Source organism: Excalfactoria chinensis, chromosome 1 (assembly GCF_039878825.1).
Source record: "Excalfactoria chinensis isolate bCotChi1 chromosome 1, bCotChi1.hap2, whole genome shotgun sequence".
NCBI lineage: Eukaryota > Metazoa > Chordata > Aves > Galliformes > Phasianidae > Excalfactoria > Excalfactoria chinensis.
This window is the reverse complement of record NC_092825.1, coordinates 167,565,432-167,592,743: the sequence shown is the minus strand read 5'-3', so window position 1 is coordinate 167,592,743 and position 27,312 is coordinate 167,565,432. Positions and strand designations below refer to the sequence as shown.

The 27,312-nt window shown below is 44.9% G+C and overlaps 1 protein-coding gene across 1 annotated transcript; it reads right to left on the bottom strand.

Annotated features, from left to right (window-relative positions):
* Positions 1 to 2,280: 2,280 nt before the first annotated feature.
* On the bottom strand, positions 2,281 to 10,992 carry LOC140257975 (gap junction beta-6 protein). The gene is made up of 3 exons (XM_072347788.1): positions 10,860 to 10,992; positions 10,559 to 10,626; positions 2,281 to 3,223 (listed from the first exon to the last, which is right to left on the bottom strand). Exon 3 carries the CDS (start codon positions 3,199 to 3,201, stop codon positions 2,410 to 2,412), a length of 792 nt encoding a protein of 263 aa, XP_072203889.1. The 5' UTR covers positions 3,202 to 3,223; positions 10,559 to 10,626; positions 10,860 to 10,992; the 3' UTR covers positions 2,281 to 2,409.
* Between the last annotated feature and the right edge of the window lie 16,320 nt (positions 10,993 to 27,312).

Sequence of the window (27,312 nt, the reverse complement as noted above, 5' to 3'; positions counted from 1 at the left end):
ACCATATACAGAGTTATGTCCAAGTTTGGGGTTTAATAGGCATGTCCTTTGTAAGAAACCAAGAAAAAACACCCACCCTCTGTCTGAGGAGAACATATTTGCCTTAAGAAGTTTTCTAGATTTTATTGACATCCAGCACAGGTCTATTTCATTTTGATCATAACATGATAAGATGAGGCATGATCATGCACAATAATTAACCAGTCTCCATTCCTATTCCCTATATGGTATGTGATTTACAGCATGCCCTGGATGAAAGTCCACAGCTAGGGCTGCTCTGTGCAATACAACTCTGGAGCAAATGTAGCCTATTTGCACCGTGAGCCCAGCACAGCGTGGAGCCTGAACTCTGCCTTTGTTCTTTAACAGAATAATAGGGGAGGCATTTGCTGAGAAAGGGTGGTGAGGCACTGCCCAAGCACTGAACTTGCCCATTCTAAATAACAGAGCCATTGAAGTAAATATATTTAAACCCTTGTCACAGCTATACATGGAACCTGTGCTGCTTGGAGAAACCACGAGGCTATCAGCAACTAGACAACCACGCAGACAAAGTTTCATGCCTGTGTTTTCACCCTCTAGCTTCATGGCAGACATATCCAGCTATCAATAATAGCTTTTTGTAACAATGATGGGAAAAGAAACTACTGTGAAGGCAAGGAAGTTCAGGAGTGTGCCAGAAGAAGAGAATGGACAACCAAAATCCATTATCTGAGGACAGAGCTGACTCCAGCTATTTTCTCTCTCTGTTGCTTGGCCCTGAACCCTATTAGGATGTAGAAGCCTATTAGGTTCTACATAAAGCAAGAACAAGCCTGAAGCCATTTATGGTATGGACACATACACACAAAGTATAAGTCTGATGTGACAGAAGGAAAACTTCAAACTGAAAATGGTTTATGCACTAAGTGCAGTCTCTGCTCCTAATGACACATGTAGCAGCACTTTGAAAAAGTAGCTCTGTAACACAAAAGTAGTGAGGTTAATTCATTTGCATAGGATAAAAAAAAAAAAGAGCAACTCTGAGGACAGTGCTCTCATGACATACTCTGGTGAAAAGTGAGGTGCAAAACAGGAGAAGCACACATAAGACAGCATAATTAGGGTCCTCTACTATACCCACCTCTTTGACATTTCAGGATTCTTTGCTTTCACAGCACCCCCACCCCCAAACCCCATCCTCCTGAGCAGATGAGTTACGTGCTTACCTCCATTGTGGGGGACAACAGAATTAGCGCATCAGTGCTCTGGGTGGGAATGAGCAGTGTACAAACCATGCAGCCTTCAGGTGCAGAGCCCTTGCTCCAAAGCAACCTTTCATGAGCACATGTGCTGCTTAAGCTCTCACTAGCATTCACATATAGACTCTCACTTCATTGCCAAAGTTTAAAGTGTTTGCCTTTTATTCAGAAGACTTTCTCAATTTCCAGTGTTTAAGATACTTTCCCATGTCTTCCAGAACAAAGAGCCCCTAGTTTCATAACAGCACCAGTCTACCACAAAAGGGGGGGAGGGGGGGGAAACAAAACAAAAACCTAACAAAACCAAAAGTTTCAGTGATGCAATATAGCAAAAAGAAACAAATGTAGCAAATATGTTAGAGAAATAAACATACGCTAAGTGGAGTATTTACATAAAATTATGTATGTTCCTATAAAATTGGCAGCATGCAATGAAAAGATGAACAGGAATACTTATACCAGGTCTGCTGGTTGTTAAAAGCAGGTCTACTTGGACTGCACCTGTATCACCGTGCTACTTTTAGGCACAGCACTGCACTCAGAAGCTAGCTGAGCCAGTTCTCCATGGTGGGATTTCACACAGCCAGCAGCACAGATGCAGGTGCCTCAGTCTACTTGCCCAGACTCTAGCAGTGCTTGCAAAGCTGTAAAAACGTGGCCTACTGCTATTTCCTCTCTATGAATATCGTACTGCAGGGTTCATCTGTGTATACCTGCTTAAACAAAGCACAGTCAGTTGCTTACTGTAACACCTTAAGTAACATGGAATCTTAGATTTTACAAAAATACTTTAATTTTCTGTTCACAATTAAAAACTATCTTTATTACAAAACAGTTTGAAATATTAGCATATCTAGCTTGGAAAGGCTTTTGTTCTTATTGCTGTTGCATAGTGTTTTCAGGAACTGTACCAGCACAAAGGCACTAGTGCTCTTGTCATAGTCAACTTGTAAGGATAGCTGTAGGAAAACACACTTTCCTATTTAATCCTCATAACTTTCAAATGTTTAAGCTGCCTTTTTTTTTCCTCAGCAGGTGCATAATGCACCTATCACTACAGGTCTATTTCTCCCCCAACATAAGCTGTTTAGTATAACAAATTTTATTTGCAGCCTTTAGACAAAGAATATTCACCCTTTTTGGAGTGAATACCAGCACTGACACCACCTTAGCTACTTGTGAATCCTATAACTGTGTTCTGACAGCTATCAGATATTAACTCATTCATTTCATTTTGTTTGGTTTCTTCTTTATTCTCGTGGTTGGGGTGGTGTTTCTGATTTCCAGCTTTTCTAGACCTTCGGAGAAAAAATTTTGTCAGTAAATAACACAACTCAGCCACATTTAAAAGAATGCAAATGCTGGACACAGCGATCATGAAAATAGTGAACACTGTCTTTTCAGTAGGTCGAGAAACAAAGCAGTCTACTGTGTTGGGGCAGGGCCAAGCACTACATTTCATTAAGCGAGGCATTCGGAACCCATCATACATGAAATAAAATGCATACATGAAGACTGCTTCAAAGACCAGTCTGAAGAAGATGCTGCAAGTGTACGTCCACCATAGGGTGCCCTCAATACGAAACTTCTGGGTTCTGATTTCTTCAATGTCCTTATACTCGCATTTCTGGTCTCCCTTTCTGAACTGCCTTTTCTTCTCGTGTCTCCTGTAAGCCACATGCATGGCCACCAGCAGCGCAGGGGTAGAAACGAAGATCAGCTGCAAGGCCCAGAGTCTGATGTGAGAGATGGGGAAAAAGTGATCATAGCAAACATTTTTGCAACCAGGTTGCAGAGTGTTGCAGATAAAGTCATCTTGCTCATCTCCCCAGACTCTCTCTGCAGCCACAACCAGGATCATGATACGGAAGATGAACAGGACTGTGAGCCATATCTTCCCAATGCTGGTGGAGTGTTTATTCACACCTCCTAAGATGGTCTGCAGAGCTCCCCAGTCCATTGTCTTGTTTTGAAGTTATGACCTAAGGCATTACAAGAACAAAATTAATCAGGATGGAAAACAAATACTATTAAGCATCCGGTATAAAATAAAGGCAACACTGTAAATCTAATTGCAGTACATTCACTGGCAGTGGTAACATGTTGTTGATACAGTGGTCTTACCCATAAGCAGTCAAAGTGACACAGTAACCACATATCAGAAGGTCACATTTTGTTGCTTGATTACACAGATGGAATCTGTCTGACTGCTATGTGTATTTGGCAACTGAAAACTTCTATCCACATCAGTAAGAAAAAGTAGACAAGGGAAATTGGTAAAAAAAAAAAAAAAAAGACCTCATTTAAAAGCTACAATTTCTAGAGCCTTTGATACAAGAACAAAGAAGAGAAGATGATATCAAGAAGCTGGAAGAAAGCTGAAGTCAACAGTCAGGCCAGCAGGAACTCAGAGACTCCTCAGCAGAAAGAGCATTTCCACTAGCTGGGATTCAGAGCATCATGATTGTAAAGGTAAAATCCTTTGCTTTGTTGTCTGCCCCATACCTCTCCAGGAGCACTGCACCTATTTGTGGAAGCTAAGGAAATCCATATAACAGGCATTTGCAGACGGCATTAAGAGGCATTTCACACCCCCTACTCCCTACCAATGGATTTTCCCAGAGGTAATTTGCATGTCACTGTGAAATTAGGAAAACATTTCTTGTATTCATCAGGCAGAAGGGCTCCTCAGCCTCTTGGCTCTGAAATTCCTCATCAAGAGGTTAATTTCTCAAATTTGTGAATTTCATCATCTCTCAGAGAACATCTTACTTTGGCAGTCGCAGCACAGGGCACTGATCATCAAAATCCACTTTTTCCAAGGGTTCTAGAGAACAGCTCTGTTGCCACTGGCAAAGCCCACTACATCTATTATGATGTAATTACTATTTTTATCAATTCTGAGACAGTTATCTTCCTTGTGCAGTGTAACCCAACTTCTGCATCATGTTTCCATTTTGAGCACTGTCAAAACCCTCCCTGCTTTACAACAGTTACATATACTCATGAATCATATGCAATAATACAAAGCATCAAAGAACACGGCAGCTCTGGAAAACAAAGAATTTTATCTCTATTTTTGCCATCTTATTTTAAATTGATCAGATCAGTTGGTTTTTGGTTATTTGTTTTGTTCCAGGATTTGTTTTGGAGATCATCATATGATCAAACTGAAGCAGAGAAAGAGTTACAGCTTTACATTGATGTTATCATTCATGTTCTCTTACTAATATGCACAGTGCAACTACAGAACTAAGGATGTGACACAACTCAGTACTGATTAGAAATACCTACATGCACCACAGTTCTAAGTTCTGTGGAAGACAGTTACCTCATGGACTTCATCATTACTCACCATTTATCCATCCTTTAAATCTAACAACTTGTGTTTCTTCTGTTGTTGTAACCTTTGGTCAGCCATCCCCACAAATATGAAAGGCTGAGAAGGGGGAACTGCATACTCCTGCTTCATAAGCCCAATTTCTTATGCTTTCTTGTCTCCCTATAAACCATTACTGCTGTCTTTCTGTTGCTACAGCTTCCCAAGAATTTGCTTCCATGTAAAATTGTGCCTTCCTGTCTCTCTGTGCAGAACAAGATACCAAAATAAAAGAGCTTGGGAGTGTACTTAAAGGATACCTTGTCTTTAGTGGCAGAGCTAGATACAGACTATCTAAAGACCCATCACTGCTTGTTCCCGTGGTCCCACTGCAGTTCTCCATCCTCTGCAGCACTGTGAGGGTACCTTACAACCCAGAACACGCAACTGATCTGTTCAGAAGTTATTCCCAGTACCAGTACACTGTTTTTTTTTCCAACCTGACTCATTTCCATGATCAGCTCCACAAACCATTTGGAAAGAGTATCATTTTAAAACAGGCTGCACATTGCAAAGCATCAGAACGAGCAGCCAGTGGAGAAGAGGGTGTTGTCTTTAGCAGGGATGTTTCTTCAAGATGTTGTTAAGCTACACCATTCACCTGACTGTTCCATCTCCATTGAGAGCATATTATGTTTCAACCCTAGCAAAATCATGCCTGTACCTGGATGCAGGCAGAAAAAGCCACTGCACTTCAGAGAGGCAGCTGTTCCTAATCTGACTTGATGGACAAGTAAAACAGGACAGTCTCCCAGGGCAATCTCCACTCCTTCCCAAATCCCTTAGACTTTCAGATCAACCCAAACCTTCCCCTCTTCAGCATTCCCACCCACTTTCCAGCTCCTCCAGCTATCTCTCCCACTCCTCCTGCCACCATCCTGTTCTTCCTGCTACTTGCTTAGCTAGTCACCAACCTTTGCCCCTGCTTTTTCTACCCTCATGGCCTGACTTGCTTTAATGCTGGCAGAAAGGCATGTGACTTCTGAGGAGTTCAGGAGACTGATATAACCAGTGATCATCAGATACTGCACCCAGTAAAGTTCTTGAAGAGCAGAACAGCTGAGACTACAAGGCCACATTCAAGAAGCCCAGATTCTACCCAGCTACTCTGGACCTGGTTTCCCCTGACTTTTCATATTAGATACTCTAAACTGTGTTACTGAGAGATAAAGGCAAATCATAAACCACTGAAGTGCCAACCTTACATCCAATCAGTAGTGACCAAAGCAGAACTGAGTATGGCCCTTCACAGATCACACCATTAAGCTGGGCTATCTGTAGTGATGCGGTGCCTCATTTACTCCTAATTTACAAAAATAAATAAAAGGGTGCTGGCTCCCCATTGCAGGTTGTCTTTCTTTCAAATACTTGCTTTCCAGACCTTCATACTAGTAAGTAAAATATTAACTGTCTGGCTGAACAATGGAGACAAAAGCAGGAAAGAGACTTCCCTTTAAAGGCTGCTAACTCTTACAGGTAATTGTGTGAGCCAATCCACCTAAATGCACACCGAAATCAGCGTGCAGGCAGTATCTGCTCATCTCAGAAGTAAAACACTGGACAGGAATAATTTAAGATATGAAAGCCCTGGTGAAATCGGGACAGAAAAAGTACAGTGGGAATAGGGACTGAAGATAAAGGAGAAAGATGAGAAGAACCAAAGATAATCATATGATACGATATGATAAGCCAGTAAATTTGAGTAGCTGAGCACTTAGAATGCATCTTAAAATGAGACTATGGTAACTTTAATACTTAAAGTTTCCCAAACAAATAAATGAATCTGTTCTTCTATTGGCTGAACCTTCTGTTCCTCCATCTGAGAAACCAGAGGAGCAGCACAGCACAGCTATTACAGCAGGAGATAAAAATGATCCTAAGATGTTACTGCTCCCTACCAAAGAGCCGGCAGTGCGAGAAATGGTCCTACATGACCACCAAAACGTAGAGAGGCACATGAAAGTTCTTCCCCCAGTAGCTCAGGCACTGTTAGTAGGCTGGGCAGCAAGACAAACTCAGCTTACCTACTTCTGCAGTTCTCCGGCTACTGGGCAGGTTCCAAGCTCTGCACTTCCTTGACTGCTTACTGCTTAAGCTAGCTCCTCTCAGCCTGCACTAAATAACCATCACAGTACTCTGCATGCACCCCTAAAATCCCCACGCCACCACTGAGCACTTTAGGCACACAGCTACTTAGCAGGTGTTTTTTGCTCTGCTCTGGTAAGGACTGGTATACCGGATAATCATTAGTCAATGGTTAAATCCATGGCTTCAGCTAACCACCGAGTGCAGAGCAAAGGTAGAAACAACACAAGCTGCATCTCTTTCACATACACACTGTGGAACTTAACTGCTATCGGATATTAACAAGGCAAAAAAAGTCATGTTGGAGGCAAAGGTTGTTCGTAACATCTCCATTCCTAACAGGATTTCAGAGTAGGGCACCAGGAGTCACCAGTGCTAAGTGCACTCCACCACTTGCAGTAGTGCCTCTAGATACTGGTATAAGACCAGCAGTCTGCAAAGGTAGGTGTCACTTCATCCAGCCTAGGAGTACATTAGCAGAGAGAATCTTTAAGCAAAAAAGTACTGGTCATGATCAGAGCTGGAGATAAAGAAGGAACTCAGAAGCACGAGAGCAGCAGCTTCAATGCAGAACAATATTCTCAGGATGCAGTCCAGGAAGCTTCTTATAAGTACATAATAGATCAACATCTTTCAAAGACAGCATCCCTTTATCTCAGCAGGGAAGGTCAGCACACAGGCGATGACAGCACTTACCTACTGACTCTCCCAGACTGTCTACTTAACTTTAAGGCTATCACACATGTTAGTTCCCAGACATTAGGTGGGACAGCAAAATCTCACTTTCTCACAGCATTGTTCTGAAATGCTCCTCTAGAACTGGACACTTCAGAGAGTCATGCTTCATTATCAGTGGATGAAGACAGATGAGCACTAGTTCAAAGCTGAAGTACACTGAAGTAAATTGAACCATTCAGGACACTCGTTACTTAAGAGAGAACACAGCTCCTCCCATTATGACAGCTGCAGTGTAGAGCTCACACTGTAAGATGCGGCTTTGAACTGATTTGGGCAAACAGAAATCCTTTCGTACACTACTATAGTAAGTTTCCAGCCTTTTAAATTTTACTACAGTACATCAAAAACATAAGAGTGTTTCAACTGCATGCTCCTTCAAGGATCAACAGCTCTACTAAGAAGTTGAATAAGGATCACAAGATCAGTCTAACAATCCCAAAAGCCCACACAGCTCTTCAGCTTTGTTCTGAGCACCTATCTCCTCATCAGAGTGGAAACTGGAGAGCAACAGAAGAGCCAAGACAGATAGGAGTTGCAGTATATCTGATTTGACACAAGAACAAGCCAAGAATAATCAGGAACAGGAAACCTATGACAGCTGCAGGTCTGAACACAGCAAGCATTGTGTTTTCTTCTACTCAAGAATATGCCAACAGGATACATTCTTTGTTCTAAGCCTTGTGTAAAAGAATACAGTCTTTAAAACAACAGATTACAACCCAATATGCATAAAGATTAATATTAAAAACATATGCTAAGTAAATAATGAGCATTGAGGATTCAGCCCCACACTGACCACATTATGACTGCCCTATGTTCATGTCCTTACATCCTCCCAAGCCATTTTCCAAGCAGGTTTGGAAGCATTCATGGCTATTTCACTACCCCACAACTGTAAATTAAGAGTTACCATCCTCCAGAACACCTCTGCACAAAATTCACTGCGCTTGTGGAAAATAAGGCATCAGAAATGTTGGTCATGCTTGAAGGCACAAGGAGACAGAAGAATTCCTACTGGAATTTGGCCCCTCAGCAATTTTTGAAGGGAAGGTCTACAGGGGGAAGAAAAAGAGTGCTTAAAAGCCCTTGCTTTGTAAGGGACTCAAATTCCTGAGGACTATTTCTTCACTGACACAAGTGTCCTGCTTCCCAAATTCTAAATGAAGTTTTACGTGCACTTAGCATTGCCACCAGACACAAAAGCAGCAGTTCTGTTTGTACAGGTTTGTAAAAGACAGCAACAAAAATCACCAGGCTTGGACATACATCCATATTCTCTCTACAAATTCACCATGTGTTCCTCAAAATAGACCCACTCCCACCTCAACACAGTATTTCTGACTGGAAGTTACCTCCTCAGGCAGGGCTTGATCCCTTACGGAGACACTATGACTTTATAGTGAAACACAGCTTTTCCTTCAGTGTGTATTTTGTCAGTATTTCTTTCAGTGAAAGTAGAGATAAAAAAAATCAACTTTTTCCTTTTAGAAGTATCTATGGCAGGAAGAAGTAGATATGAGATATGAAAAAAAAGAAATTGTTTCCAGCTTCCCCTTAGTAACTACTTGCAGCATTTCTGTTTTGTTCACATTCCTTTTGTTTTGACAGCACTGTATCTCTCCTCATACATCATCACTTCAGATTTTCCTTTATACAAAACAGTACTTAGCTGGGCAAGAGTCGAGTATCTTTTCAGATAAGCCATCAGTCATCAGTAGCAGCAATTAAGAGCTGTGAGGAGCAGAACAAGGAGAAAAAACATCTGAAGAAAAACAAAACTTAAATCCATGCTCCTGTTTGTTGGAGTTTCTGAGATCGTTTATTTCCCTGTTCACATAGTAACAAGAGAAAAGCACCATTTGTAAAGTGCCTTTTTTTGCTGACAGGAGCCAGCTGAATCTCCACAGTAACTTTTTGCAGTAACTTCTATGTACCTCAGAGTACTGCCATTTTCATAGACACTGAGAAACACTATTGTATCTTTTGCACTTTTTGCACCAATTCAGTGAGGCTGTCAAGTAACGTAACCCATTTTAGACTTGAAGGGATGCAAAACAACACCAGCAGAGGCCCAAGCTTCAGAAATGTGAAAGAAGCAGCTCTGTTAGAAAAAGAAAATGGATTATTGCAGAGATGCATCAGAAGCCATGCCTTTTTATCGCTCCATTTTAAGCTCTGTGACATAGCCATTCTACCACCAGCTACCAGACTGGCAGTTCTGGGGAGTGAAGTCCCAAAGGATATGTGTTAGAGGAACAACCTCAGGGCTCTGCAAACATACAGCAAACCCCATCTGGAAAAGTCACACTGCAATCCCTACCTGGCACACAAAGGTGCCTCCTTCAAGCTCACTACAGAAGGCTGAAGCCTGACTCACTGCTGCCCTGTCTCTGAGCTAGACCTACAGCCTTCCTGTGTGCTGCTTTTCCTGCCTTACTTCACAGCAAGCAGGCTGAGCAACTGAGACCAAGAGATAATAGAAACCACAGCACTTCATTAAGGAAAATCAAAAATGAAACTAGTTGATTCTACTCTCAGCTCAGCACACACACACGTTGTGGTAAGCCCGGCCACAAGCCAGGCCCAGACCTAGACATCACTGCACATAAGCCACAACTCATTAGTGATCAAAGCACAACAACTTGGCTTAAAAAAAGCACTCGAGACAAAAGGCTCCTTCTGTCCTCCAACCTCCTCTGACTGCTCCCCTGGAATATTTCATAAAATCATAGAATCATTAAGAGAGGAAAGACCTCTGAACCATCTATCCCAACCAGGCAGGTAGCACCAGCACTGCCTGCTAACCACGTCCCTCAGTGCCACATCCCCGCGTTTCCTTGAGCGCCTGTAGGAGCGATGCTGCCAGCTCCCAGGGCAGCCAGTCCCAGGAACCAAGATTTTCCTTAAGGAAGAGATTCCTCAACCAAAGCGGGAGAGCGGCAGGATGGGGTGGGGGCCGCCAGGAGCAGCGCCGGGCTCCGACTCACGCCTCAGCTCCTTTTCCCCTGTAGCTCTGAGGAATGTTTCAGCTCGCGATGGCCGGACCTGTCAGTTCGCTGCAAGCTGTTTACCTCAGCGCAGCTCCCCGAACGTCCGTAGGTGTGCCGCGAATTACCTGCAATTCCGGAAGCCTTGATTTCGCTCGGTGCCGTAGCTGCTCGGGCACTTCACATAACGCGTTCGCTAAGAGAGATCGGGGGTTAGAAGAAGAGTTGTTAGGCGTTAAACAGACAGTAGTGACCGAGAAGAGCACTCCCGATAAGGTCGGGGGCCCCGCGCTGCCCCGCACGCTGCGGATGAGGAAGCGAGACGTGAGAGCCACGAGCCCCGTGGCGGGGCAGCGTCCCTGCTGCCGCCGGCTCTCACTCGCTCTCCCCCCCTCTTCTGCCGTTCCCCTCTTCTGCCGCTCCCCTCACCTGCCTCAGCGCTGCCGGGACCCCTTCGGGGCCAACACCCGGGCTCAGCGGTGCGGTGCCAGCGGACAGCCGGCCTAAGACTCCCGGCTCGCAGTTTTAAGGTCCCTCCCCGTTCACCTGCCGCCGCTTTTAGCCCGCCCCGCGCCCGCCTCCATCCGTGCAGGGCTCCATCGGTGGAGTGCCCGGGGCGGAGCCGGGCCGGGAGCGCCCATCCCCGGCGGGCCGGCTGTGCGGGGACAGTAGAGCCCGTGTCCGGGGGTCTCGCCCCTTCCCTGAGCCACCCTTTCCATATCCACCCCTCTAGGGAGGCATCGAGGGCAAGGCTGCGAGGAGAGGGGGAGCAGGGGAAAATCCGGGAAAAGAAGGTGCTGGAGAAAACCCATAGTGAGATAATGGCAAAATGTGGGTCTTGTAGGGTAAATGTGCATGTAAGATAACAGAATGATATGCTGTCTTGTCAGACCCAGATATTCGGAAGAGCCTGTTCCTCATGGAAGTTGTGATTGGCAAATGGCAGCAGAAAAGCTGCTGTCTTTCTGAGAGTGTTCTGAAGGGTCCTTGAAATGCGGCTGCTGGCAGCTTGTGCACTCCTCACGCCACAGGTCTGTATCCACGCAGGACACACTCTGCACAGTGTTCTGTTTCCAATACAGCTGCTGCTTTGCTTTCCTAACCTTGGGGTTCAGGAATCTCTGTCTGAAACCTTGAATTCTGCACACGCACGTATCTAATTAGGTAAGTGGTTGTTAATGCTCTACCCAGACTTCTGAGGAAAGCACATGGCACAACTGCAGCAGTGCATCTCAGGGTTGGACATGTGTTCACACTTGCTGAGGGCACAGAGTGATGGATCAGGTGACAAACGCTTTCCAGCTAAATTCTTCTGCCTCTTATCTCTACTTTTCGGAACAGAAGCAGTTCCAGTGAAAATCTTTGGCAGAAGTCAATGGCTCATTTGATTGTCTAGCACAAGCAACTCAATCCTTGCATATGATAAGGATTTAGATAAGAAATTGCCGTCATCTCTGGTTTAAGTATTGCCTTCCATCTCCATGGCACTCATCATCTACCACTCCTCACTGAGCTCCCTGCAGCCTGCAATTTAGCACATGTTCATGTTGGGGGGACCTCCAGAGGTCTCTAACCCAAGCTACTCCAAGCAGGGCCAGCACTCCTCTCAGACTGCTCAGCACCTGCACCCCATCCACATGAGTTTCAGACAAAGCCAGGCCCAAGGTGTGCAGTGCTGAGCCAGACGGGCAGTAAATACCTGAGGCCTGAGTCTGCCTGCCTCACTGACTTCCGTGGGAGTTGCACTGGGGTGTGTTCAGGGTTCATGCGCACAGCACAGCACGTTTCAGGAAGGGAGGCGGCTCAGGGCCACGCAGCCATGCTTTGCTAAAGGGAGCCCACCTCCTTGTGGGAGAAGAGCTTTGGAGGAGACCTCAGGGACTTGTGAGTCATTCCCTTGCCAGCTATGTTCCAGCTCAACTCAGTGACCTTGAGAAAGCCACGCATATACCCTTGCTGTCATTCCCAGGTCAAAAGAAAATCCAGCTAAACACTGGATATATTAAGCTGCAGAGAGGATTTTGAGTTTGCACTGTTTTGCAAGTCTATATTTACTGCCAAAAAAAAGGGGTTTTTTTACTGAGAGAGAAGTATGGTGAGAAACTTGAGGAGTCAAGACTGTGTTTCTCACTGCACAGTTACCTGAGGAAGAGCCATAAGCAGGGCAGAGCAGATCTGTCCTGGCTGCCTCCCAGCTGCCCTCCAATGCCAGCACCTGGCCTTGATTCCAGAGCAGAAACCCACAGCTCTGGCAGGACAGGACAAAAAGACAACTTATTTGATGGCCTGCATTTCCAAAAGGAAACGCTACTGAAGTGGTTCTATGGCTGGTACCTCGGTGGGAAGCAGCATGTGTGTGTGTGCCTAGGGAGCCAGGCTCTGCTCCTCCAGGCCTTTTTTCATCTTCCCACGTGTTTACTCACAGTGCCAGATGCTGCCTTTCCGACCCGGTGGTGCCAACATGCTGTTCAATTGCAAGCAATCGTAAGCCTGGGCTGTGAGGTGCATGTGTAAGTGCTGGAATTTAAGTAACACTAGGAGGGTTTTCTAGTTACAGTCTTAATATTTTCTCTTTAATTATGAGAAAAAGTTTAAATATATCTAGTAATTGTCCACTTATTAGAATTAAATTGTATTTATCTCTTCACAGGTGAGGAATGTTTTAGAAGCACAGCTTGATAAGCCTGTGACATAAGTACATATAAGTTCACTACTTAATTTTTAAGTTAAAAAGGGAGAAGGGAGGAAGGGAAGAAGATAGATATCATGTATTACCGATGTGTAATCAGAGAGGGAAAATCAAGTTACAGGGCTCAGATATTCCATGCCAAAGGAGAAAAAAATTCACCAGGATGTTTCTTTTCTGTAAAAATCGAGATGAGCGCTGGAAGTGGGAGTTTTTTCTACCTGCGGCTTTCTGGTTTTCCTCCGAGCCTTCACATCTCCAGTTACGCTCTTGAAGCCTCCTGTCTGTTATTGCTATTCAGAGGGATGGGGGAAACAAAACTTACTCCAGTGCTTCAGCATGGAAGTGTTGTGCAGGTACACCCCAAAGTGCATGCTCTGCTGTGGCACATCTTATTGGGAAACAACAGGCTGATAACATATACAGAGTCTTGAATCCAGCACTTTCCCTGCTGTACACTGCTCAGGAATCTGCTCTTTTTTACCATTTCTTATCAGTTTCATTTACTGGCAGGCATTCACATAGGGATTATGTTAGCCCTGATTTCCATGGACTTTGGAAATCCCAAATCCTCGTCTATTCAGAAATTAAACTCAAAGAGTCACTTCCTTTCCAGTGTAATTACTTTAGTGACGCTGTACTATCAGAAAGATTGCCTGTATTATTTAGCAACTCATTAAAGCACTGCAGCTCCTTAAGCATTTGCACTGTACAAGTGCCTAAGTACTTCTCCTGCCAGCACCGACCTCACCAGTACTTCTTCAGAGCCCTTAGGATTCTCTTTGAATTGCAGTGCAAATGACCATCACTCATATCTTTTTGTCCTCTGATTTTTCTCATCAATGAGACCTTCCCTCTTTTATTTTCACTTGAACAATATTCATGAAGTATCCCAAAACACACACTGGACCAGGTGCTTTCTTGTAAGGTAGCTAAGTGAACTCTGTACAAGCAGAGAACATCACAGATAGAAGGCACAGAAAAGGCAGAGAAGAACAACAATGCAAACCCAAATGATAAGAGAGACCAGTGAAAGGGAATGAAAATGGTTCCTAGTGCTGCCAGTACGTGAACAGCCTGACTGAGGCCAACCTGCATCATTTGTACCTCAAAATGGATAAGCACAGCTGTTCTAGTACAAGTGCACTAATAGCCATGCTCGTCGCTGGAAAGTGGACCTGCCATGCACCCTGGGTAGGGCAACCTAAATCACCGGTAGACACCCACCTCTTAGCTGATTCCTTAAGCTGACAGCTCTGGATATCAGCATCACCCAGATTTGAAAGGCAGGGCTTTCTCCATCCTTAGCAGCCCAGTAATTTTCTCAAAGCTATTGCTAATTTGAAAGCTGACAGCTTCTATCTCCCCACCTGTTTGGTTTATTACAAAGTTTCATCAGACCAGCTTTACACTGTCATGTCCTTCACTCGCGCTGGGCAAAGGGGGACGAGGAGGGCTGTCAGCCGCCATGCTCAGTCACTGCTGTGATGTTTCTCCTGGAGCAAGCACTAGTCAGTTCCCCTGCTCCCATGGCTGCCAGCCCTGGCTCTGGATGTACTATGGAGGCTTCCAGCTGATTTAATCAGTTCGTTATTCCCCGGTTTGATGTAATAAGTTCATTGTTCCCCAGTTCAACTTAATTGAGTCATTGTTACCCGATTTAACTGACTGATTGCTGCCTGACTTGATTTAATTAATTACCACCTGACTTGCTGAATAAGCAAACTCCTGCTGCTGGCTGCCAGTACTGCTCACTGCTCATAGCCCATACTGTCTGCCCCTTCCCCTGCACCAGCTCACTCTTCTCCCAGAACCCGATCTCTAGCCACAACCCCGGTTCCCTTCCTGCTTCTCTGTTTTCTCTCTATAGCTTTTTCTCAGTTGAAGGAGGTTCCTCTAATCTTCCCCTTCCTTCTCCTCCGTTTTTTTCCTGGCTTTTGCTCTGGACCTTCCTCCAGCCTTCCTCCTCTTGCCACCTCCCACAGAAACCTTTTCTGTTGCACCAAATCACAGAATCATTAAGGTTGGACAAGTCCTTTAAGATCATCTAGTCCAACTGCCCACCTACCACCAATATCACCCACAAAAATGTGTCTCTAAGTATTACACATACCCTTTCCTTAAACGCCTCCAGGGACAGTGACTCCACCACCTCCCTGGGCAGCCTGTGCCAATGCCTCACCACTCTTTCTACTCATTCCTTTAAAGCTGGTCCAGATAGACCAGTCTTTGGTCTTCCCCAAAGTCTTTGCATTTTACTTACTTGATGCTTCATAGGAATGCCCCTTCTATGGTAGATTTCTATCTGCCTTTGTTTTTATTTAAATCCTTTTCTGCCTATCAGTCTTACTCCGGCAGCAGCACTTGTCCAGTGCTTTCCTTTTCCTTCGCTTCCACCAGCTGCCAGTACCAAGCTTTCCCTTCCTTTAAGGTATCTCACAGAAGTCTCTCGTCTTGCTGCCAGCTCCCTGGCAAAGTTTTGTTTCTTTCTTCCCAGCCCTGGGTTGTGCCTTATTTCTGTTACCTATTCCACCACTCTATAGTTTTCACCTAACATGTTTTCTGATGATGATTCAGGTTTCTCTCCGACTCTCCACTCTCCAGCCCTCAGTCCATTCTGCAGTCTCCCTAGAACTACTTGGTTTATCCCTCCATTTCCCCCTCTGTGTCCAGTCAGCAGAAAAATGAGGTACAGGTATTTCTAGCCCTCTTTTGTCCTCTATTCTGCTCCTCTCTCCACCTGACATCCACGCAAGGAGTAGACACACACTTTTGCAAGCAGAGCTGCTTTTTTTTTAAGTAGGTGTGTCCAGCTGTAAGTCTGGTTTGCAGCAATGGCCAGGGTGAGTCCAGGCTTCCCCTTGGCCACCTCAATTCAGTATGGGCAGGTAAAGTCAGTTCTGCCCATGCTGTCAGACCAGTACGCACAACATCCTGTGTAAGCACACATTCTTCCTGCCTTCACACTGACCAACCAGGACCTCTGGGCTACATCACCCTTCCTGGCCTGTGCTCACTCTCCGTATTTACCCATTTCCTCGTATTTACCCATTTTAAGAGGGAAAAGACCCTCTTAAATGCCTTGGAAGAAAGGCCAGGAGGGACTGCTTGGCTGTACCAGTGCTTGGCTGTATCCCATCTCTCTGTGGAAAAACTGTTTCTGTATTACTAGGAGCAGATTTGGGATGGATTTTCCACCCTTCTTCTGATTTTCTCCTTCCACTAATGTGCCCATGTTTTCTTCAAGAAAGAAAGTCATTGTCTACAAAGAGCTATCTCCAGCCTGTTAATCTAACAATTCCCTCTAGCCTGCAGGAGATCTTTACTCATCCCGTACCCCATGGCTGATGTCCTTCTGTTTCAATTGCAGAGAAATAACCTGTCTCTGCATTGCTTTGCATATGTGCCAAAGCCATTGCATTCCTAGGCTTTTGTTCTGACCCTTCTGATTTTTACATGCTGGACCCCTTGATGTCAGATAGCCAGGAACCTTGGATGAAGCTTTGGGACCGCTGGGTCTTTGGCAAATTGACCACTCAAGCTTTATTTTCAGTAGAAGAATACATTTCTTTATTTCCTTCAGTTACAAATTCACGTTGTTTTATTACTTCTTCCTGCAGGCTCATACAGATGAATGACTTGCTAAGGGAGAACCCAGAACAGTAGACCAGATAGGACACACAACTTCTGTGTACTTTTGTTAATGCAACACACTCATACCTCTGCTGCTCTAACATTAATTCTCTCCCCTGTATAAGTGACCCCCTGTGAATTCATCTTTGCAGGTCCTCTTGTTTTGGGCTTCAGCACATTTGCTTGGTTTACAAAGGTCATCTGGCTTGCCAGAAGATACAGATACTGGTAATCCTTTTCCCATTACTAGCATATATAGGTATGACCCAGCCCTGTTCTCATAAAAGGCACTGCCAAATCAATCACAAAATGTTATGGGAACAGGACTGGGCACAGACAATTTTATTCTCCATGATGATAATTAAAATAACATTAAAATGAGCTCTAAAGTTAGCAGGTGTCAGATTCTCCTTGACATATTCCAAACTGAAAAAGCATCTTTCTAGGACTGTCTCCATTAAAAAGCCATCACATCACAGAGCAGAAACATGTAAAAGACAGATGCTCTGGGCTTTTCAAGTGTGGCACACACATTAAGAAGGAAGGAGATGAGGACAACAGCCCTTGGGTGTAGAGCTAGGCTTTCCATTTGTATTCCCAGAGCACTCCTGTGGCAAGAACATCAGCTGCAGAGACAGCAGCATAAAGAAAGTATTTATGACCATTCACCTTCATTTGGTGTGAGGCATTTTGTCCTTTTCTAAAATGTTAATGGCAGCCTGAAGTTGTTCCCTTTCTCAGCCCCACCCTACACTTCAGAGACTTCTGTGGTTTGGGAAAGCACTGATACAAAGCACTGAATGCTTCCTTCAAAATGACAGATGAAGATAATCTGCAAGTCACTTCACTACAGTGTTATCTGAGGTTTTCATTGCATTGATGTTACTATCCCGATGTCAACATATTTTAATAAAGAGAAGGCAGGAGATAAAAAATTAACCACCAAACAAACAAACAAACAAAACCTTCTACAAGATTGTTTATGCAAGTGATTTTATCTCAAATAGAAAAACAAAGAATCATAGAATCATAGAATTACCCAGGTTGGAAAAGACCTTGAAGATCATCAAGTCCAACCGCAGCCTAACCAGTACCCCATCTCTAAAAAAACCTCTGCTAAATCATATCCCTGAGTACCACATCCAAACGGCTCTTAAACACATCCAGGGATGGCAATTCAACCACCTCCCTGGGGAGCCTATTCCAGTACCTAACCATCCTTTCTGTAAAGAAGTTCTTCCTAATATCCAACCTGAACTTGCATCTGAACTTCTCCAACACTCCATTCATTCCTCACAACAGAAGTTCAGATGTAACCATTTCAATGGACTTACATCCGAGTTATTGCCTACTGCATGGTGACGTGGTTCTCCCTTTCCCATGAATGGTGTGCGTAGCTTGGAGAGGTTGCTCTTTCACTTGAAACAGTTGTGCTACCATCCACAACAGGCAGGCACAGTGCCGGCAGCATGGAGTGAGGCATAGGATGCTGCTTCCCTTGCACAGTGTGTTGGGAGATGGTGGTGGTCACACTAATGCAGTGCAGAGCTCTATACAGATATGGAGGTAGCTGAGATTTTTTCCCCCATCTGGAAATCTGAAGTCTCATCTCTCTTTCTTTCTCTTTATCCTGTGGTTTTCCTTTCTCCCTATTTCAAATTGCAGAACTGTAGTAAAGAGCAACACTTTTCTTTGGATTGTCCTCACTGGAGAGGATCAGTGGGTGGGAGCATGGCTTCACCCCATTGCTCCAGGGCTATGGAGCTCATTAGCTGCAACAGCTTCAACAATTTCCCTTTCCACCACAGCATCCTCTTGTATTTCCTTAGTAGCCCAATAGAGGAAAATCTTTCAGAATGCAGGACACCCAGCATGGCAACCCTTAGCTAACATTCACACAGCAAGTTGAAAAGGCCAAACCCTACACACATTACCTTAGATATGCATATTAACAATAAAAAAATAAATAAACAAATAAAAACAGGAAAAAAACAACATTCCCTCTACAGTATATTCAAGGGTTGAACATTTTGCATTGAATCATGCTGGTAATTATCTTCTCTGCCACAGAATACCCCTCGTTTGGAAAGTATTGTTAGGCCTGACTGAAATAGGGCCAAGTTCCAAGGGACAAGAGGGGCCTTGCTGGGGAGGTCTCATAGAGGAAAAATTTTTGGGGTTAGGCCAGGGGCTTCTATATGGATCACGGCAAACTAAATTAGCTCGATCTCACATTCCTTATGCATACATGCACATGAGATTGTAAAAGCCAAGAAGCAACATCTAGATGTAGATAACAGCAGAATTTGGCCAAGGGAATTTAACCATTTGTGCTTGGTACCATTTTACAGACTGTAAGAAACATGAATCTGGGAAAAAAATGCAGTGCTATGTAAACACACAGACTGCCTATTTCCCTTACTGGCTCAGTCAGACAGGGTAAACATGGACACCCCTCTATTTCAGCTACTTCAGTTTCACAGTATTCAGGAATAATGAAAAAATTTGTTCTCTTTCTGAAGATTTGTCTTATTTCCTGAGCCATCATTATTTGCGATTTAATGTTTGCAACCGTTTCATGCAACACAGATGCTGTAGCTATTAAATATTAAATGTGAGTTAGAATCATAGAATCATAGAATCCCAAGGTTGGAAAGGACCTACAAGATCATCTAGTCCAACCATCTGCTACCACAAGCCACTAAACCATATCTTGTAGCTCCTCATCCAGACACCTCTTGAGCACTGCCACGGACGGCGACTCCACCACCTCCCTGGGCAGCCATTCCAGTGCCTGACCACTCTCTGAGAGAAAAAGTTCTTTCTTATGTCTAATCTAAACCTCCTCTGGTACAATTTGTGGCCATTTCCTCAGGTCCTGTTTGTTGCCTGGCAGAAGAGGCCAAACCCCTCCTCATCACAACCTCCCTTCAGGAAGTTGTAGAGTGCAATGAGTTCTCCCCTGAGCTTCCTCCAGACTAAACAATCCCAGCTCCCTGATCCGCTCCCCATAAAACTTGTGCTCCAGACCCCTCACCAGTTTCATTGTCCTTCTCTGGACACGTTCCAGGGCCTCAGCGTCTTTCTTGCAGTGAGGAGCCCAAAACTGAACACAATACTATAGCTGTGGGTTCACCAGTGCTGAGTACAGGGGGATGATTACCTCTCTGCTCCTGCTGGTCACACTATTTCTAATGCAGGCCCTTGACATAGGCTTGCAGGATTTAGCCTTAGAGACCCAGTGTGTACAGGAACTTTTGAAGTGCAAAGAAAGAGCCCCAGTGAGTTAGCTACATAGTTCTGGAGTCACTCAGCTCCGTCAAGTATTTTGCCCTCTTCTTCCATGGTTATTTCCATTGCTACTTATAGATAATTACCTGATCTCACTGCTTTCACATATGTTTTATACTTTTATACATCTTACAATCATAGATGACCATTCCTCCTTTTGTTAAAAAAAGGATTATTATGTAGTATATTTATAGTTTTTGCCCCACCAGTTGGTAAATTTATAGTCATAAGAACTTTAAATGCCATCTACTATCTTAACATTCTTACATAGTAGATGACCACATCTAAGAAATATCACTCCTGACCATCTCAACAATTGATGTCAGTTTTCAGATCAGCCGTTTTCACTGCTGCCCCAGGGATCTGAATGTCTGGTTGATGTTCTTTACACATTCAAAAAATCATTCTGAGGGACTACTTCCATTAGCAGGCATTCACCTACTTACATGTCTCATCTGTCTCAAGGCCATGTGATAAAAATGCAGAAAGTCGCTACTATCCTCAGATGTCATACATTCCTTAATGTCTTTAGACAAAGAGTGAAAACAAGGCTCCCTCCTGGTGCAGTGTGGAAATTCCACCAGGGAGTCAAAGGGAACGTTCACTATAATAGAATCATAGAATCATAGAACCATAGAATTGTACCATGAAACCATAGAATGATTTGGTTTTGATGGGACTTCTTAAGGTCATCTGGTTCCAACCCCCTGCTATATACTCCCTCTATGCACCTTCCTCTAGACCAGGTTGCTCAAAGCCCTGTCCAGCCTGGTTTTGAATGCCTCCAGAGAGGGGACATCCACAGCCTCGCTGGGTAACCTGTTCCAGTGTCTCACCACCCTCACAATAAATAATTTCTTCCTAATTAGTCTAAATCTACCGTTTTTCAGTTTAAAGCCATTTCCCCTATCATTTAATATCACTACACACGCTTATAAAAAGTCTCTCCTCAGCTTTCCTGCAGGTCACCTTCAGATACTGGAAGGCTGCTATAAGGTCCCCCCAGAGTCTTCTCTTTTCCAGACTGAATGGCCCCAGCTCTCTCAGCCTGTCCTGTAGAGGAGGTGCTCCAGTCCTCTGCCCTCTGCCCATTTTTGTGGCCCTCCTCTGGTCCTGCTCCCACAGCTCCATGTCCTTCTTGCATCGGGCATCCACAGAACTGAATGCAGGTGGGGTCTCACAAGAGCAGAGCAGAGGTGCAGAGTCACCTTCCTCAGGCTGCTGGTCACACTTCTCTTGATGCAACCCAGGATACATTTGGCCGCAAGCACACATTGCTGGCTCATGTTGAGTTCTTCATCAACTGACACCCCCAAATCCTTCTCCTCAGGGCCTCTCTCAAGCCATTTTTTGCCCAACCTGTATTTATGCTTGGGATTGTCCTGACGCAGATGCCAGACCTTGCATTTGTCCTTGTTGAATTTAATGAGACTGGCATGGGTGCACCTCTCAAGTCTGTCCAGGTTTCTCTGGATGGCATCCCTTTCCTCAGGCTTGTTGACTTCACCATTCAGCTTGGTGTTATCTGCAAATGTGCTGAAGGTGCACTTGATCCCACTGTCCATGTTACCTACAAAGATGTTAAATAGCACTGGTCCCAGCTGTAATCCCTGAGGAATGCTGCTCATCACTGGTCTCTACTTGGACACTGAGCTGCTGAGCACAACTCTGTGAGTGTGACCATCCAGCCAATTCCTCATCCAGTGATAGGTCCATTCAACAAATCCATTTTTCTCCAATTTGGTGACCAGAATATCACAGAGGACAGTGTCAAACGCTAATCAAACAGCTAAAGTATTGTCTATTCCCAGACATCTAGATTTAAGAAGGAGCTCGGTCACCTTGAATCGTCATGAGGTTGGAGTAAAGGAGGCTCCAGGGAGCCTCATGGCTCTTAACCTCCTGCACTGTCTTTCCTTCACACAACCTGCTGATGCTCACTTGGGACTTGTCACTGCGCTTGACACCTTTTAAGACAAAACCAAGAGTATTTGCCTGTTCTCACAACTTTTTTGGTTGTTGAAACATCTCTAAAGCAGTGGCAAGATAATAGTTTTCCATGGGATACTCCAAATGGATCATGACTTTGAAGAGATTATTTGAAGCATTATTTGTTATTTATATCAATTATTTACTATTTATATCAAATGCAAGATTTTCTGCATCAGCCTCTGGATTTGAAGGGAATTCCTTCCTAGCATATGTTCTCAGATTCATCTCAAAAGCAAAACACTGAGAAAACACTCCTTGCGCAAGCTGAGTAACCTGACTCAGAAACACAGCTATGGGCTGAGCAGAAAGCCAGCATCGTCTTCCAGCTCAAGCACTATTGTCCCCAGCCCCAGTATTTGCTTAACTTCAAAAGGACCTAACCTGTGCAGGTGTAGTGACTAATGAAGGCACTGACAGACCTCCCATCTTCCTCTCATCTGAGAATGACTAAACTGGGCTACCAGGCTCTGCAGGAAGAGAAAGGAGGAAGGGGACATCCCAGCTCTCACCTTTCTGGTGATGATCCTCAGTCTGCAAGAACCAAAGTTGCAGAGGTAACTTCTCCTTCAGCACCAGAATCCCCAAGCAGAATGGCCCAGGGAAGCTGAGCAGGTCTCATCAGAGTCAACTTTCTTAAAATGGTAGCTTGTCCTTAACACGGTCAGGTATAACTGGCCTGATCACCTGGAGTGGTGTCCCACTGGGGTCACTGCTGGGACTGATACTTCTTAATATCTTCAACAATGTTATTGACAGTGGGGTCGAGTACACCCTTAGCAAGTTGGATAATGACTCCAAGCTCTGGGATGTGGTCAACACACCAGAGGGATGGGATGCCATCCAGAGGGACCTAGATGGCTTGAGCAGTGGATCCAAGAGAACATCATAGAATCATAGAATCATAGAATTACTCAGGTTGGAAAAGACCTTGAAGATCATCAAGTCCAACCGCAGCCTAACCAGTAGCCTATCTCTTAAAAAACAACCACAAAACAATACCACAACAACAAACCTCTTCTAAGTCATATCCCTGAGTACCACATCCAAGCGGCTCTTAAACACATCCAGGGATGGCGATTCAACCACCTCCTTGGGGAGCCCATTCCAGTACCTAACCACCCTTTCTGTAAAGAAGTTCTTTCTAATATCCAACCTAAACTTGCCCTGGCGCAACTTGAGGCCATTTCCCCTCGTCCTGTCACAAGTCAGTAGTGAGAATAGAATAAATCTAACTGCAAGGTCTTTCACCTGGGTCATGGCAATCCTCACTGCCAATACAAGCTGGGGGATGAAAGGACTGAGAGCAGCCCTGCCAAAAAGTCGTGGTGGTACTGGTGGATGGGAAGCTGGACATGAGCTAGCAACATGCCCTTGCAGCCCAGAAAGCCAACTGTATCCTGTGCAGCATCCAAAGCAGCACAGCAAGCAAGGTAAGGAAGTGATCCTGCTCCTCCACTTGTCACTGATGAGACCTAACCTGGATTACTGCACCCAGATGTGGAGTCCTCAGTACAGGAAATATGTGGACCTGTTGGAGTGCATCCAGAGGAGGACCACAGAAATTATCCAAAGGATGGTACACCCAGTGAGGACAGGCTGAGAAAGCTGGGGCTGTTCAGCCTGGAAAAGACTGTGGGGTGACCTGGGAGCTGACTTTCAGTATCAAAAGAGGAGCTACAGGAAAGAAGGGGATGGATCCTTCTGCAGGGTCTGTGGTGATAGAACAAGGAGAAATGGCTCCAAGTTGAAAGGGGGAAATTTAAGTTGGATATAAGGAAAAAAAGCCTTTTTCAGTGAGGCTGGTGAGGCACTGGAACAGGTTGTCCAGAGATGTGGCAGGTGCCCCATCCCTTGACACTTTCAGGGTGAGGCTGGAACAGAGCCTGGGAAACCTGATCAAGCTGTTCATGTCCATGTTCATTGCAAGGGAGTTGGACTAGATGGCCTTCAAATGTTGTTTTCATCTCCAAGGATTTTATGATTCTACGATTCTAACACAAGCTTCATGATCTCCATGAGTTAAGAGGTAGATCTGCCAATACACAGAAGGTCACCACGGAAATCCCATGGAGTGTATTCCATCTTCTATTGCATGTAGGCTTTGGAAATAGGGTGCTGCAATCAGCCAGTGACTGTTAGTGTCATTCTGGTTGTTCTGTTAGGCCTGTTAATATTATCTAGGAGTTTTCATTCAACCAACACTATTGATTACCAGTGGCTGGTGAATGCCTCTCATCTAATGCCTGCTCAGTGCCTGGTGATAGCCCACCCCACCAAAACCGCACTGGGCCACAGCTGCTCCTGCTGAACCTTGGACTAACACACAAAATGCTCCCTTACTCCAGTGACTGGCCTTGTTGCGTCTCCTCTCCAGCATCACCAACTGAGTGGGCAGAGGTTGGGCAACACAGGAGTCACACAGGACCGTCACACCCTCTGCTTTACCCGGTTTGGTGTGATGATGTCATTTTCTATAGCAGCAGGAAGACCTGTGGAAAACCCGTGGCTCTGGAAGGATGCAATCTCCAATTTCTTCTGTGGCTCTGGGTGCACGTCTGTGTGGTAATCTGTGTGGTAAACTGCAGAAAGGGGATTGCAGAGCTGACTCAGGCTGTGGGAGGGCTTGTTATCTCCTGGCACTTACAGGTTTGTATGTTGGACACATTCAGGTTACAGGAGAACCTCTCTCTCCTTGTCATCCAGCAATCTGGTTTGTCCCCAAGGGAGGACTCCCTGCACTGTTCCCACCCAGCTCAGTGATGGATGGGCTTCTGCACACTTTGTCCTGCCAGTAATGCCCATAGGACCACATCCCCTTTGCAGTACACAGTGACTTATCACCTCTGAACTGTCACACAGCAGTTTGTATGGCTGGCATTAGCAGCGCTCCTGTGTCCTCCTAGTGTGGGATCTTCCTGCCTTGCTGTGTAGAGCAAAGAACTGTGGGGACCCTTTGCAAACTACTTTCTGCTCTGCCTTTCACCACCCCATGCAGCAAAATATTTTCTCCCACCAAGTTCAGGATTTCTCATGTATGAGGACGAGGAGAGATCTGCCTCTTAGCCATGCAACCAGATTTGCTTCATTTGTAGACTTTTCTCCACCCAGTAAGAACAGAGCCAGGAGCTGACATTTGTTTGGAACTATTGAGTTCAGGTCCACCATATAGGATTTGCAGCTGCTCATCTCAGCTGGAGCTGGTGAGCTGGGCAAGAGGGAAAACAACTGACTGAATGTATGTCCCTGACATAAGATATTAAGTGAAATCCATATGAAAGCCAAAGGAAAGGTGGACCCAGACATGTCACGGTCTGGTATGTAGGAGCATGGATTGGAATAAAGGGGAGGGTGGACATGAAATGCAACCACCACCAGCTGAACCAAAATGGGCACTTCCTCAGTAATGTGCAAAAGAAGTGACTCAGATTTCAATGATGTCTTTTAATTTGGGATCGATGCCTATGTAGATTGCACAGCAGTGGGTAGGAGGAGTGGTGGGAGGACACAGGTGACATTAGAGTAGGATAATTGTTTATGTTTGGTGCTAAGCCAAAAGTTACATTGTAGAAAGGTCTTAAATGCAAGTTTAACAGAACAGCCCAGTTACAGAAAAGAGAAGGGAAAGTTGGATCAGTGTGCAAAGGGTGACTCACACCTTGTTTGCACTGCTCCATTTTTGTGTGTGTTGCCTTGAAATTAAGCAAGCAAATTGTGTAGCAGCAGTTGTTTTAACTGGGGCAGGTGGATTCAGCTGTTGAGAAACCAGCGGTCTCCTGTGCAGAAGGAAAATGTAAATAATCCCCATGGGGAGTTTCTGCAGGCAGCATCTGGCCACACTCACCCACCTCTGTTCTCGTGTTTCCTCTCCCAGCAGAAGATGGAGCCACAAGAGCAAACCCTTTGATGGGTTATTTCCTCCGTGCCACAGGGCTAATGCGTTACCCCAGCATGCTCAGGATATGAAAGGGAAGCCACAGTGCCCAGGAAGCCTTTAAACTCCTTGCAATTATAAATGTTTCTGCTTAACTTCTAGAATCCTGGTTCCCTCAGGGGAAACTGCTGATGCTTCTACCACCCAATGTGAGTGCAGACCTGTTATTACGGGCACTCCCTTCCCATGGATTTTTCTTGGTTGAAGAAACTCTAGTAAACTTTGAATTTTAAAGGGGGAATCTCAGTTCTGTGTTGTATGAGAACAGAGGAGTTCTCAGTTCTGTTACTTTTTCCATCATCAGAACCCTGAGCATCAGGGATTCCTTCTTTATCTGTTACTTCATAGAGATGTCATCTATTTCCTGTTGGTAATTGCACCAACAGGAAAATAAAAGTTACTGCCTACCTGTAAAATAAAATTATACAGTAAATCAGTGACAGCAGAGAAAAAGCCAGGGGTAAGAGGTCACTCTTCACCTGCCTTCACAAGACATAAGTTCCATGCATTAAATCCCCATTTCAAATGCAAGAAGGAAGAAGAGCTGTCAGAACGTTGTGGGGTTTCAGTCTGTCTGGGTTCTGCTGTGATGCTTCCCAGCATGGCCTACCTCCTGAGACCAGCAAGACCTGGGCAGCTGCAACCACTTGCGGTCTCACCCCAGGAGGGACACTGCTTTCTCCCCTACAGAGGGAAATGGGACCATGGCTTGTATGGGCACTTGCTGGGTCAGCATCAGGACCAAAGCCTGTGTACTGTACAGACCACCAGCTGGTCGGTGATAGAAGATGTTTCCTCATCTTGCAGATTTGCTAGCTGGAGTCCAGGTACCAAGCAACACCCAACATCTCCCATCCGCTGTCCCCAAAGGAACTTATTCTATTTCTCTTCTCATTTTTGTAAATATTTGCCTTTCTGAAGTGAATACAATTCAGATACAGCCCAAACTCCAAATGACCCAAATTTCCCCATCACTGAGGGCTCTCAGGCCCCCTATGTCTCCAAGTCAATCTCATTGGCATGGAGTAATGCTTGTGGAAGAGAGAGAACTGGACCTTTGCATTTTCCATTCCTCCATGACTTTGTCATTACACTTATCATCTTCTCCTCTTCATTGACCCTGTCATGAACATGTACCAGGTCTTCCAAAACCTCTTGGGAAATCAGACAACCGCTTGTCTTCCCCACTCACTTTCCTCACCCAACCCTGGAGAACAAGGCTTCCCCAGGGCTTCTCATCTGAGGCCCCCCTGGCATAAGGCTGGTGTCTCAAGAAGGAAAACTTGAGCTACTCAAGTCTCACCTTGATTCAACCTCATCCCTCTTTGCAACATCAGGGAAATACTTCC

Coding starts and splice junctions, on each gene's coding strand:
- LOC140257975 (XM_072347788.1), bottom strand. CDS start 3,201: ATGGACTGGGGAGCTCTGCAGACCATCTTAGGAGGTGTGAATAAACAC.